Below are 14,924 nucleotides of genomic sequence, written 5' to 3' on the forward strand. Positions count from 1 at the left end.
TGGTCTATTTAAGTACGCATTAAAAGACGAAGACCCAACACAATTTTCAATAAGCATTTCTATAATAATACTATTAAGTACATTAATTCAAGTATTCTTTTTTTTATTTGATACAAATAAAACATTCCTAGTCATAGGCGTCTATATCTATAGATATTTAGGAAATTTACAATAGTTTTAGGATATTAAAATATTAAGTTGCACCATGGTGTGTTTGTACTTTGTATAAGTTTACATTTCTGAAAAATAGCAAACAATAAGATACATAATACACAAATTATGTAATATAAACGACGCTTGTATATTTTATTATTTTTCAATAATAAATGCCAATACATATTATTGATAATTCGTATTGTAATTAAATCAAAAATAAAAATTTTAACCAAAAAAAAAACCTTCGGAATTCCGACGTTTTTATCATCTTTAAAATCATTCTCAATCTCAATATACCTGCGGCGCGTATATATTCACGTTTTATTATATTTTCAAGTTGACCGTCATCGAATAACCTGTTTTATTATTGTTTTTTTTTTCTTCTATAATTTTTTGATCCAAATTATTACCAAGGTATAGTGGTGGTAAAGCCGTAAAGGGACGTTGCTGATTTGCTGAAAAACCATTAAACCGAACAAAAAAAAAATTAAAAACTCGTATAAACTGCCGCAGACATAAAAACCTTATCATCTTGGGTGTACAGTATACACCTGTATGGGCGTACGGCTATACATATGTGTATTGTCTATATATTATATATCTATAATACACGTACTCCCGTGACAATGAACCTCGCGGGTCGGGGTAGTTTTTATTCGGTTACAGGTAGGTATACACTACAAACACTATGCACTAACACACACACACAAACATAATAAAACATTATAACCTATACATAGTGGCGTGGGAAGGAGCTGAGTGTTTGAGAGCGTTGCCGCCACAGAAAGAAAAGGGGATTGGGAGGGAGGTAGCCACGGCGAGGTACACGAAATCCCATTTATTCGGAATTTTTGTGGTTGGCTGGGTTAGGATTTCGAGTGGCAATGCGGGGGTAGTGTATACTGTATAGTAATAAACGGTGGGTGGTAACTGGTAGTAGACAAATGTTCAATTCGCGGGCCCAGAGTCTCTGACAACATTTTATAAGTTCGCGACGCCACTGCTGGAGAATAATAATCTATAAACATTATAAACCCACACCCGATATCACTGCTATACACCACTATTGGGATACACACAATATATTATAGTATTATTATAAATATTACTGTGGCGGCGTTGAGCACGAAAACGAATATCATTAGAATACCATAGGAAAAAAAAAAAGAACAGCCGTCGGGGCAATCTGGTCGTGTGGCTGTGGCCTGCTACACAGTGCTACGACGACGGACGGAGAGTCGTTGGCTGTGCGGAGGACGCGGGAACGGTGGGGAGAAAAGGCGCTCTGCCGCCGCCGATTGAGAGATCAATACACCCTGGGCGCGGCGGCGGGGCGAGTGCGCTACACGCACCAACAACTACTATAATACTACAACGACTGGTGTGACCGCGAGCCGGTCTTCGACCGAGGTAACCGCGGTCCCGGGCAACGTCACGGATGTTACAAGCGTCCCGCACTTGCAACGTCACCGACATCGTGTCGGCCGATTGATGTTTTCGTTCGGCATTCCTGTCTGCCGCCGTCCTTGTCCAACTACTAAATATAGCGCGTACGCGGATCCGTGCTCGCCGCCGTATCTCGTCTATACAATGCACGCGCATTATCGTTTCATCTCCGTCTGATCACCCCCGGCCGCCTCCGCCACTAGCACGTTTCGTGTGTATTATTGTTTTGGTTTTTTTTTCTCAAACATTTTTTCAACATTATTATTATAACTATTATTATTATTTTTATTATTATCATTATAACTATTATTATTATTATTATTATTATTATTATTATTATGTCGCCTCCCTCCATACCGCTCGCCCATCACCGCAACTGAAGACGACGACGGCGTTTTACGTTTTTCGCGATTTACGAAATCCTTACTATCAACGTTTTCGGACGCACAGAATCCGGCCGCTGCCGCCGCCGTATTATTATTATTATTATTAATATCGTTTTCTTCGCGGTCGAACAACACGTCCGGCACGGCCATTGTGGCTGTCGAGTACACACCGTTCGCCTTTTTTTATTACATTTTTATTTCATTTTTTTTTTATTTTACTCCTCGTCGCCGAGTATATCCGTGCGTGCATGTGTGCGACAGTATACGTGAGTGTGTGTGCGTGTTCGTGCGCGCGCGTCGTCTTGCACACACATAATATATATATATACAGTTTATAATACATATGTGTATAAATAATAATAGTTTATATACATAGAGAGAGATACGTGTATGTGTACGGTGTATATGTATTATAAAAATAATAAGTTACGTATCGTACGTTTATACAAATAAACACTTTTATATACAACGTTGGATACGTTCGTAACGTAAACGGAAATAATTGCCGGCCGATGGCAGCGTAGGCAGTACAGCGAGTGTCAGCAGCAGCATACTCCGATCCTCAGCCACTGTAGAAGGAAGAATCGAGTCGTCCGTCACAATTTCCGTGAGTTGTATAAATGTAAAAATACGATCGCGCGTACGGGAGATACATTTTACACCTACGTTTCCGCACTCGTCTGTGGCGTAGGTATTCGAGTTTTGTTTGGTTTTTGTAACTATGTCGCTCGATCTGTCCGAGTTTTCACTCCGATAGATACAATTTGAAAATAGATGATTGATTTTACTTTTATACATATGTGGCTATGTACTTGCACAATTATCATGTCGCGAGATATTGTGTAAGTATGTGTTTTTTTTTGGTTGTTTTCGACTATTTTTTTTTTTTTTTGGTTAATTTTTATTAATTTCTGTATTCAGGTTTTTCGACTGCAGTCATCGCTGTGATGCATTCGATACTCTGAGTTCGATCTATTAGCAATGAGCCACAACATGGGTGGCATGGCCCCTTACGTCACGTAAGTTTGCTCTTTATTTTTGGACATCTGTTTGTCTACCTTCGTCCATCTATGTACAAACTTGTAATGGTCATGTTGATATGTTTCTTATAGGTTACCGAGAGGCCGTAATCAAATGGCGTATTACAACCAATGTCAAGACATGCCGCCTCATATGCAGAGAGGCCACTGTTATCCAGATGATTTCAATAAAATGGGTGGACCCTGCTCGTATGTACAGTTTTATTAAATTTAGTTGAAAATAATATTTTGTGAATATTTAATTCACGTAATAACACCCGTTTTAATAAGTAAAATATAAAATATCTTAGTGTGTAATATTTATGTTAGTACTGAAAATAATGAAATTATCACTTAAATTATTATAATTATTCTATAATCATTATTTTTTTTTTTTTTAAGTACATTCGTAAAACAATTTAAAATCTAATTTTAATTTAATTAATTACCATATTACTTCCCAACATAGAATCCTTGTATATTACTATTATATTAATTGTATTTATATCATATTTTTACTGTTTAAACTAAGGAAACTAATAAATCTTATAATTTAATTAAAATACCTTAAGTTTACCTAAATTTACAATAAACCTTATAAATGATAATTTATTGTTAATATATTTATTTATTATTTAATACACATCAAAATATTTACATTTATTTTTAACTATTTATCCAAGTTCCGTCTAATTTTTTGTTTGAGCTTCATAGAGTAATTATATTATTGAAATTGAAATATTTATAAAATGTTCTAAGGTCCTTACAATTGTAAATTAATAAATTTAAATTATTAGACTGATATGTAATTAAAAAGAATTAAGTATTAAAAATTGTTCTAATATGTACTATTACTTTTTCTACAACTTTAAGAAATTTATTATAAATAATCTTTGGCATTTTATAACAATTACATTTTACTTAGGCACCATTGCCAACTTGCGTCATCTAATCAAACATTTTAGTGCTAAACATACAAGATCATTTATGCTTATCTCATTAGAGATGTACAGATTCTATAATTCTCAAAAACTAAAAAATAAAATAACATGAATTTATTTAGTTATTAAGTAAGAATTAATAAAAACATTTTTTTGATAACTACAATATAAAATATTTTTAAATTTTTAATATAAAAGTGATTGATCATTTTATTTTATCTCAAGTATTAAATCATTATGTATAATTTAAGTGCCTCCTATTGTTATAAGTTAAGACAGGTGAAATTTCATTTGGTACTGAATAATACATTAAAAGCTAGTACCTTGTGATCAAGAATGTAAACTGCCATATTTTATTTCTAATATTTTAATTATATATGTAAAGAAAATTTTTAGTAAAAAAAACATTCATTTAGTTGGTATCTAGAAAAAAAAATATTTTAACAATGTTTTAAAATTGTAATCTACAATTATCTATTTTAATTTTTTAGGATGTTGCCTATGGGCAATGAGTTTAAATCACCAATGATGACTCCAGATCCACCTCCACCACCTCCAGCTAAAAAAAAGCGGCGTACTTCTAATGCTGCTACTGTGACGAATCATGCACCTCAACCACCACCACCATCACCTCAAGATTTACTTCCACCACCATTAACTGGTAAAATCAAATAAACATGTTTTATTAATATTTAAACTATAGCGAAAGTTACAATATTTATTCCCCCTAATATTAGGTATTTATTATGCTGACCTTCAACTAATGAACCAAAACAATATTTTTTTCAATAAGGGTAATTTTTTTAATGGATGTTTGAAGAGAAATTTATGTATGGAAACTAAACATGGAACATAATATGGGAAAATATGTAAGATGTAAAGGCATATACACATGTAATAGACCTAATACGCTCATTAGAATATATACTTATTTAGACCTAAATCTTTAAATACTTAATGTTAGACACTTAAACCCGAAATAAATTGTATTTTAAATTAATTTTTATGTTAGGTAGTAGGATTCTATTACAATGATATGTAGATACTTACACCTTAAAATATATACACAATTCTTTTATCTTTTTGGAAAGCTATCTAATTTTTATCATGTATATTCCCAGATCCTTACCTTATAATTTATTTCATAGAATAAATATTCCGTTAAACCAATAAATCCACCAACAATATATATACAAAATCATAGTTGTATATTATTCCCAATATTTAAAGTCTTATTAGTATTTGACGTTTATAAATAAACAAATAAATGTTTGCAGGTGTGATAGGCTTCAAAACTATTTATTTAGTATATTATTATACTATATGTAGTATATATTATTAATCCAAACACATTTAATACAAAATCTTCATAATAATAATTATTAAATTAACACTGTAAATAATAGTTAATTTGTGTATTTAATTTCATTAATTGTAAATTCAATTTAAAATAAACATCTATATGCTTGGTATAAATCTAAACTAAATAATATTTTTGTATCAAGGTATAAGACTGGTGATAAATTAATGTAGTAAGATGTTTACTAGGATGGTCATATAAATGATTTGATTTACAATTTTTTATTAATGTAACAATAGTTTTCTGTCATTTTTTTCAAATTGTTTCTATTGTTTGTATATTAATTAGAATTTTCTTGTTAATACAATTCTCAAGATTTTATTTTTGATTTATATAGTAGTATTTTAGAATAATGTATAGCAAATCTCACCTGTTATATGATACTGTTCAATCTATTTTCTTCTTGAGTTTTTGATTAGGAACATTCAAAATATTCATTAAATAATTTAAAAAATAAAAACTACTGCTGTACAGCGGATAAAAATATTCATTTATATGCACACGTCACATAGTTTAGTTGGTCACTAACTATTGTTAACTGACTGTACTTGATACCTATGAACAAACATTAAACTTCTATTTAATTTATCAAGAACACACCGATAAGCATACATGTGATTATATCAATGAATTTAGTATAATTATATTGTAAGAGAACCTGTTTTAAGTGTAGGCAATAATGTTCATACAAATATTAAACCATCAAGAATATACACTAATATGAAATATGTAAACTATATTATGTTATTAGATTTTTATAATAAATCTTAGATTACTGCATGTATTTAAAGAAAATCGACCTTCATGCAATATTAAAATCAAAGCTTCAAACCCAGTTATCATAAAATCTAAATATTTATTTTTAATGTATATACAAGAATTAAATTTAGGTGCTTCTACCAAAAAAAAAAAAGTTTCATACATTTATGTTATAAAAATAAATAAAAACATTATATCAAAATTCTACATGTTCTTAATTTTATTTGTTAAAAATTTAAAATATTGTAGTAATATATTAGTATACCGCTGATAAATTGGAAAAAAAAATAACCAAAATTAAAGCTTGAATATTATTAAACTTTGTTTAATGGTGCCAATGTGTATATAATAGTTAAAAGTATGTTGTATTTAAGGTACCTTTTAAAATACTATAAATAAAATTATTCACCTCTAGATATGTAATTTTTGTCTTAAGTAAAATGTAAAACTATTATGCCACTAAAATAACTTATATTATATTGCTGTTAGAGTATCTTCTACTCAAGTGAATTATTAAGCTATTATCAATCCTATTTCCTTTTATATTGTGTTTAGTCAATTTAAATAATAAATTGTAGAAAAAATGTCTTTGTGAATATCTTTTAAATTCATATTAAATTTTTTTAGGTTATGGAGATACTATAGTCGCTTCAAACCCTTTTGATGACACCCCACCACCACAAGTGATGAATACAAATCATATGAACAGACAAATGATGAATTCTCGACCCATGATGTCTGGTAGTCCTTGCCACCAAATGGGTGGCTCACCTATGAATTGTGGTCCACCTATGGGTAGCCCAATGGGTGGACCATGTGGTAGTAGTCCACACAGAAATCCAATGGTATGTGGACCCCCTATGATGAGTTGTGGTGCACCAGGCAATAGTCCACATGCCTTATCTATGAATCGAAGTCCTTCTGCTATGGGCAGTCCACATATGGTGCCAAATATGCGTGGCAACAGCCCTATGGAATGTGCTGCCATGGTAAAACCGTCTTTGAATTGTGCTTCACCTATGGGTAGTCCCATACCTCAAAATACCAATATGAACATTCATCCACCAATGTCTAGTCCCATGACAATGGGTCCTTCACCACTTAACGGTCATCCTAACTCAGGTCCTGGTGGCAGTCCCATGATGATGGGCCGAGGGGGCCCTTCACCTTTAACAAATAGTCCAATGTCAATGAATATGCCAGTAAGCTCAGCGGACATGAATGATATGAGTCCACACATGTCAGTAGATAATAATGGTTGTCCAGTACGTGGTCCTCCATGTCCAGGATCCAACAACATGACATCTGTTTCCATGGCTTGTAGGCAACCAATGTCAAATCAACAGTGCAATAGTATGCCTGGGCCTAGTAATATGATGAACTGTCCAAGAGGTATGCCCTGTCCCCAGATGATGCGGGGTCCACCTCAACCTTCTGAACAACATAGACTTATGCCTCCTATGATGCATCATTCTCAAATACCCAATAGTCAACAACCAGGTGGATATGGGCCTGGACCTAATTCTAAACCAATGCCAGTGTCGGCTGGAAAGGTAAAAGAAAATATTATTAAAATAATGATAGCATTTTTAAATTAAATTAATTTTATTTATTCTGATCTAAAATATAATTTGATATGTGCATGCATATGTAAATAAACCATAAAACATTAAAGTTCAACGGTTATCGATGAAAATAATTACTAACCATCACTACTATAATAAGAATAAATTTTTGAGACAACAATTAATAAAAATAGTGTAACTAAGTTTAATGGGATGAATTAAAGATATTGTTATTAAATACTAATTATTTTCAAGACTGAAAAGGATCAAAAGAAAGTGGTAAAATTTGGTAAAAGAATTTAGTGAATTGCCTATACAAAACACATATTTGAAAGATCTGTTTTTGTGTAATGTATTCATATTTAATATAACTTACCACATGTTGTGCTCCTTGTGATGACAATAACTACAAAAACATTGTGTTCACATGACAGTGAATGTCCTTTTAGATTTTAATGATTTTTTTCTAATTTTTAATTTAATGTTTGTTTGGGGGGGGGGGATTAAATAATCAAATACTTATGATTTTTATTAAAAAAAAAATATAATATGTATGCAGATTAAAGTTTGGTCGTCATTTATATAATTATTTAACCTTATACTAACTAATCCGTTGTTTATCAATACATTATACTTTACTTATACAAATATTGAGTTATAGGCATATAATTATAACATTTAATTATTTATAAATAATAATGATTAAATAAATAATTTATCAAATCTTTGTAGAATAAATTTTAAATTCACAATAAAATAAAATTTATATATAGTTATATATGTATAAACAAATTAGTTGATGGTGTTGATAGTATACTTGTTTGATAGAAAAATGGATTTATCTTTGTAGCTAAGGATTTCCAAAAGAAATGCATGGAACTCTAGCATAGTCTTTGTTATCAATGTTACTTTAACTGTTCTTATTTCTAATTAATTTTTCCCTTCAATTCATACATTAAAAAATTCATTAAACATTTTATTTTAAGCAATTATTCAATAAAATTATTTTAAAGTATAGAGCGAATCACAAACATTAATTTTCTTAGTAGATTTAAAAATAAATGCTCATACTAATAATAAAGTTTTGAGAAATTAAAATTTTTTATATATATTTGAACTACATACTGTGAATTCATCAACTCTATAAATAAATGATTAACATGTGATTTTTAAATATTTGTTTTGATTAATTAAATAGTATTTAATAATAACTTAAAAGTTGAATGTTTATCATTTAAAATCATTGGTTATATATTTTATAAGTATAATGAACATAAATAGCCATTTATCTCAAGTGGAATTTAACTATTCTTGTCTTCATTTTCTAAAATTTTTTTTTATAATTGAAATATGTACATTAAGTTAAAATTGTTTCATTTTTTAATGAATTTAATTATTTTTTCATAATTAAACATATTATGTTTTTATCTTAAATTAAAAAATGAGATTTAAATTCTAACTTATAAAAAAGGGGTACAATTCAAAAAATATTATTTTCTTTGATATTTCTTAAAAACAAAAAGATTTTTTCAAATATAAGTATAATATTAAGTCCTTAAAGGACTACAGATACTACAATATCTGTGCAACTACCATGGTGGCTCCACTAAAATAATATAATAACACTGTTAGTTTATGTACTACTTTATTGACGCAGTATGAATAATCCTAATCAAATTCATGTTCATCTGGCTAATATATTTAATATTAATTTAAATTGTAATCATTTCATTTATGTAAATGTATAATATAAACTTTCTATAAATATTATAATTGGTTTTAATCTGAGTATAATAATGTTTAATAATAAACTTTCAGATTTACCCTCATGATCAACCAATGGTGTTCAATCCACAAAATCCAAATGCCCCACCAATTTATCCTTGTGGTAACTGTCATAAAGAAGTGCATGACAATGATCAAGCTGTTTTATGTGAATCTGGTTGTAATTTTTGGTTTCATAGGTAATTATTAAAAATATTTATTATAATTTGATGAAAAAATTATACACAAAAATATTTTGTTAACTAAAACTTTTTATTTTTATACATTGGTGGTTTTTATTATAATATTAAATAACAAACTATATTGAGATAAAAACATATTATCATATGTTTTGGACTCATAATTGCTGTAACATTTGATAATTTAGATTTTTATAAATATGTTTTTAAATTAATTAATTAATTTTAATTTGATATAAATATATATCTTAATAATCAAATATTTTAATAAACTATTACAACCTCCTTAGTTAATATTTTAAAATTATTCTAATGAATTTAAATAATTAAAATAATTAATAATAATTATGAAGGACAGCATGATGACAGTGATAACAATAAAATCAAATTACAGAAACCCTATTTTAATGTCTTACATTATGTATTCTATAAAATGTATTTGCTCTCAAAAGATAAATACAAAATATTGATATTATTTATATCACTTTTATTGTATAGGCATTTAAATATTAAATTAAATTTTATATTTAATAGTAATTTATTGTAAATATTTTCAGGGTTTGTACAGGCTTGATGGAGCCTGCGTTCCAGTTACTTACAGCCGAAGTATACGCTGAGTGGGTGTGTGACAAATGTCTACAAACAAAAAATATACCTTTGGTAAAATACAAACCCTAACGAATACATTTAACATCTCTCAACCCTAAATGACTTTAGCTTTCATGCACTGATTGTTACAATAATTACAGTGCTTCAAACCTTCAGTGGATTAAGTACTTAATCTCAGTTACAAGCATTAACACAATTTAAAATACTTATTATTCATATATGGATTATAATTTATATGAAATCAAAAATAATTATTTTTGAGTTATTGTCAGTCTTATAATTTTTGTTTTATATTTATGTGTATATTATATTTATATATGTGTGCATATATATTATATATATATATATTACATATATTTTTTTATTGAGTTACGACTGAGGTTCAAAATGATAATGTGTAGCGTATAAAAATTCCTCCTTTGTACTCATCAGTATTTCAACTACTTGCATACATTGAGCGTTTTGCCATTTGATTTTTATTTGGCATTTAAAAAATCTAAAGTTCCTTCGAATATACAACAAATTGGGCCTTTTCCTTTTCAATCTATTAATGCATTGTCTTATTGCCACTTTTTTCTTCTTTATTATTTTAATTTTATTACTTTTTTCACAATTGAATTGTTTTTGTATAATGCAGAATGCTCTTAATAATGTCATGATTTATTATATATTTGTGTATATCTGTTGTCATTGGTTATAAATACTTGTATTTGTAATCAATGATGTAATAAAGAAACATTTTTTTTTTTTTAGAAAATAATTTAACACAATCAATATGTTTGTAAATAGTTAGTTCAATTAAAAAATATATTAAAAACCGAAAAACTTATGAACTTGAAATTGTAAGTTCTAAGTGTTACATGTAACTAAATAAAGTAAAATTAAAAATTTGTAATCATTTTTGTATTTTTATATTCACAATATTTTGCAGATTGTTCAATGAATGTTTGTATCTAGAGCAAATAGCAGAACAATTGGTTTATATTTATTTTCTGGATTATTTCATCAAGTTCCAAACGACCTCTTATTATTATATTCAACGGATTATATTGAATGGTGTATTATGAAAAAGTTCAAGCATAATATTATATTATTGTATTGTTATCAGTCAAATATTTTATGACTAGTTGACTCATAATTAATATACTAGAACAATCAGTATTTATCAATGCATTAAAACCAAAAGTATGTAATATCCCTAGACCTTATACTAGTATAATATGCTCTAAGCTTAAGATCATATTATCACAGTCACAATCAACGTCAATTAGTTCACCTTTGGACAAGACAAAGATGGAATTATATTGAATAAAAACAAAACAAAATGTTTTTTTCAAAATCAATTGATTTTTTTAAATACATATGTAATATAAAAATATATATTTCATCTTTAATTTATTCAACAATTTAAACATAAAAATTATTTCCAAAAAAAAAAAAAATTGAATCTAATATCTTGTGTTATACAATTGAAGGACTAAAAAAGTTTGCACTACAATATATCAATATTATTATTAAAAGTCTAAAACACCTTATGCCTCTGCTAGGGACAAAACAGATGGAGATTTCTGGCCAGCTTAGAAAAATAAATACCGCCGAGTTGCAAAAACTTGAAGTTGAAGAAAGATAAATATTTGCTTTGAGATATCTATCTCGCATTTATATTAATTTATATTTCTAGGGGAATAAAAAAAAATTGAGTTATCACGACTTGAATGTATCTAGTGGTTAACTATCTACAAGCCCATGTTGGGGTAAATACTATAGACAATAGAAATAAACATGAAGGTAATAGTATAATAAATAAGCAATAATTAGTGTATTTGTCATAGTATTAGTAATTGAAATATTCAATTATAAGTCATAGACCATGGTTACCTGAACTACTTTGAAAATTACACTAATTAACTTTTTTTTTTAAAACAAATTTAAATACCAACTCTTAATATAAAATAAATTGATACCTAATTATACTATTATAAAACATTTATTATTGTTGACTATTTCTATCTTGCTTTGCAATGCATGTTATGATACAAAAGAAAGTTTAAACTAGCCATTGTTATAGCAGAATGTACATGGTTGACTCATAAGTATACGATCAATCAATTTTCCAATTGCCTATTGACACAACCTATGTCTGAAGACTGATATTTATAAAGTATTTTACAATATAAAATATAATTGTGTTAATTATTGTTTTATTTCATAGTAACTAAATAATGATTCATGTAGTTTATGTTTTTAACACTTTTGGATTGATAAAGCATATATCGAAATAACTTAGTCAAAATATTGTTTAGTTAGCATGTAACAAATATTTTGAAAACTAAGCTGAAAATATATATTAAGTGAAACTTAATATTATTGAGTCAATAGTCATACACCATTGATGAGAACTTTCATGTTCTGTAAAATACACATCTATCAAGTAATTTTCATTTTAATGAACCACGATTGGTTCAAAATTATATTAACTCACAGTATATACAAATGTATCTTATCCTAAATACTTGTATATGTCAAGTTTCACTGCTTAAAAATAAATTCTTAAATATCTTCCTTTTTTTTTAACATTGACTTCTTTTTAATTTCTTTTTTTCTTTTGCTTCTTTTCTACTACTTTGTGGTCTGTATTGTTTTTTATGAAAAATACTCTTAAAAACAATTTCAAGATTTATTTTATAAAATATTTGTATAAAAATTGTAACATTGATTGTAATTTATAATATATTTTATTATTTTCAATGAAAATTAAAGATTTGTATAAATTTAAATTAAAACAAAAACCATAAATGTTTCAACATTTCAAGTGAAATTAAAACCGCAGTTAATGAATAAATAATATTAAACTTAATAAATTATTAACCAAAGGTACATAAAATCATCACAATAAGTTCACCTTATCCAAAACAAATAATCACTTGTTCAACAATACCAATTTTGATAGACATATTAGTGATTTGTGGTTTTGGTATAATAGTTCATCACATTTAATCATTATACCAATCTAAAAATAGTAAGGTAAATGAAAGTACTAATATAAAAAATAATATATACACTCTAAGACCAGCGTTGGTTTGTATAGCTGATCTTATTTCAGTATTGGCATCAACAATGTTCTCGGTGGTATTCACTGCAATCGTGTCAATTCTCTCGAGATCCTGATCTTGTTCCAATATTTTTTCTGTAAACAACTCTTGCAATTCAGCAATTCGTACAGCCTTAGACTCTATATTTCTTACCTAAAAGAAGGAAAATACAGCTCAATAAAAAGTTAGCAAATAAAACAATCCAATGCTAAAGTATAGTACTTACTTCATTTGATAATTGATTTAATTCGTTGTACATTTCTATATTTTCAGCTTCAAACATTTGCAATTCTTCTGGTGATAATTCGTCATCTTGTTGAGCAGCATATTGTCGGTCAGCTGCTTCATAATCTACTACGGCTACATTATTGGTTTCTTTTGGGGGTTCAAAACCGTGAGTCAAGTTGCTCAATTTTGAAACGTTCTCATACTCTAGACACCTTTGCGCTCGTGTTGCTTTAATCTCTGCAAACAATTTGGTGACAGATTTTTGTCGCCATTCAACATAGCGTATAATCTGCCGTCTATGATCATCGATTTGACTGCAATCACCAGTCAAACTCTTTTTTAGGAGGATTAACTGTTGACTGCATGTTTTGATAATGTGTTGTGCGCCAATATCGATTTTGTCACGATCTGCATCTGTTAACGTAGTTTGCTGATTGAAAGCCTGGACATCAATATAGTCCTTAAAATGACGGTTCAAGAAGTCTGTCAGCTTGACTAGATCGTTGACAATATCTTTGGCCCTACGAGAAAATTCGTCTCTACGCGGCTTACGCTGTTTTAGAATATCCGCCTGTGGCGGTGCTGGGGACCCAAAAGCTCGGTTTCTCGTTTTGATAGTCTTAACGTACGCTTTGAACACGGCAGTCTTATCCATTTTAACTAAAGATCTATAAGATCTACAGAATCATTGTAAAATATGGTTACATTAAAAAAATTGAGTATGACGACAACTTTTTTTTTGAAAATTCCCCGCTATCATAATTGTGTTGTCGTGTGATTATCGACGAGATAGCGAATAGCGATATCTAAAACCGTGGATTTGAAAAATGTTAATAACCATGGTTATAGTCGTAACTTAGTTAAAACAAGTAATAATGCGGAATAAACCGCCATTTTTACGTTCAAATCCCATGGACGTAGTAATATAAAATATTATGTATATTTATGTATTATTATGGTCCATGATCAATTATTATTGCATTCGTTATTTCATTCTAATCGTTCTTGAAAAACAATCACTCGATGTACGCCATTTTTCTTTGTTAAGAATTTTTCCAATTAATTTACTACGTTCGCGTCGATATATTACGAAATGGGCAATTGTTGCAGACTGCAGAGTACCTTTACTTCAATCCCAGGCATCTTGATCTTCATTATTCAACACTACTACAGGTATATCAGTAAGATATTTTTAAAAAATGTTTAAGATAGTTTTTAAAAATATCGTCAACAAATATAATAAATGCGTAGACATCCATCAGAATAAATTAAATTAAATTACACAATTGATTCGGTGATGTCTTTATATGATTATAATATGTAACGTATAAACCATTGCCGTACAGTAACTGGGTATACGTATTTTTCTCTGCCACTTAAACTTAACCAATATAAATTA

The 14,924-nt window shown here is 28.6% G+C and overlaps 2 protein-coding genes across 4 annotated transcripts; one reads left to right on the top strand and one right to left on the bottom strand.

The window, feature by feature from the left end:
- Positions 1-1,850: 1,850 nt before the first annotated feature.
- On the top strand, positions 1,851-11,011 carry LOC113549125 (protein pygopus). Of its 3 annotated transcripts, none has more exons than XM_026950292.1 (7): positions 1,851-2,595; positions 2,910-3,007; positions 3,101-3,217; positions 4,440-4,609; positions 6,695-7,620; positions 9,451-9,596; positions 10,154-11,011. In XM_026950292.1, exons 2-7 carry the CDS (start codon positions 2,970-2,972, stop codon positions 10,272-10,274), a joined length of 1,518 nt encoding a protein of 505 aa, XP_026806093.1. In that variant the 5' UTR covers positions 1,851-2,595; positions 2,910-2,969; the 3' UTR covers positions 10,275-11,011. The 3 variants fall into 3 exon arrangements, with proteins under 3 accessions (XP_026806093.1, XP_026806095.1, XP_026806094.1); XM_026950294.1 differs by lacking the exon at positions 1,851-2,595 and adding an exon at positions 2,619-2,834; XM_026950293.1 differs by lacking the exon at positions 1,851-2,595 and adding an exon at positions 2,619-2,830.
- Positions 11,012-13,012: 2,001 nt separating this feature from the next.
- LOC113548831 (syntaxin-18) lies at positions 13,013-14,269 on the bottom strand. Its single transcript, XM_026949914.1, has 2 exons — positions 13,524-14,269; positions 13,013-13,450 (listed from the first exon to the last, which is right to left on the bottom strand). The coding sequence occupies exons 1-2, from the start codon at positions 14,178-14,180 to the stop codon at positions 13,199-13,201; spliced, it is 909 nt and encodes a 302-aa protein (XP_026805715.1). The 5' UTR covers positions 14,181-14,269; the 3' UTR covers positions 13,013-13,198.
- Positions 14,270-14,924: the final 655 nt, after the last annotated feature.

Source organism: Rhopalosiphum maidis, chromosome 1 (assembly GCF_003676215.2).
Source record: "Rhopalosiphum maidis isolate BTI-1 chromosome 1, ASM367621v3, whole genome shotgun sequence".
In the NCBI taxonomy this organism is placed as follows: domain Eukaryota; kingdom Metazoa; phylum Arthropoda; class Insecta; order Hemiptera; family Aphididae; genus Rhopalosiphum; species Rhopalosiphum maidis.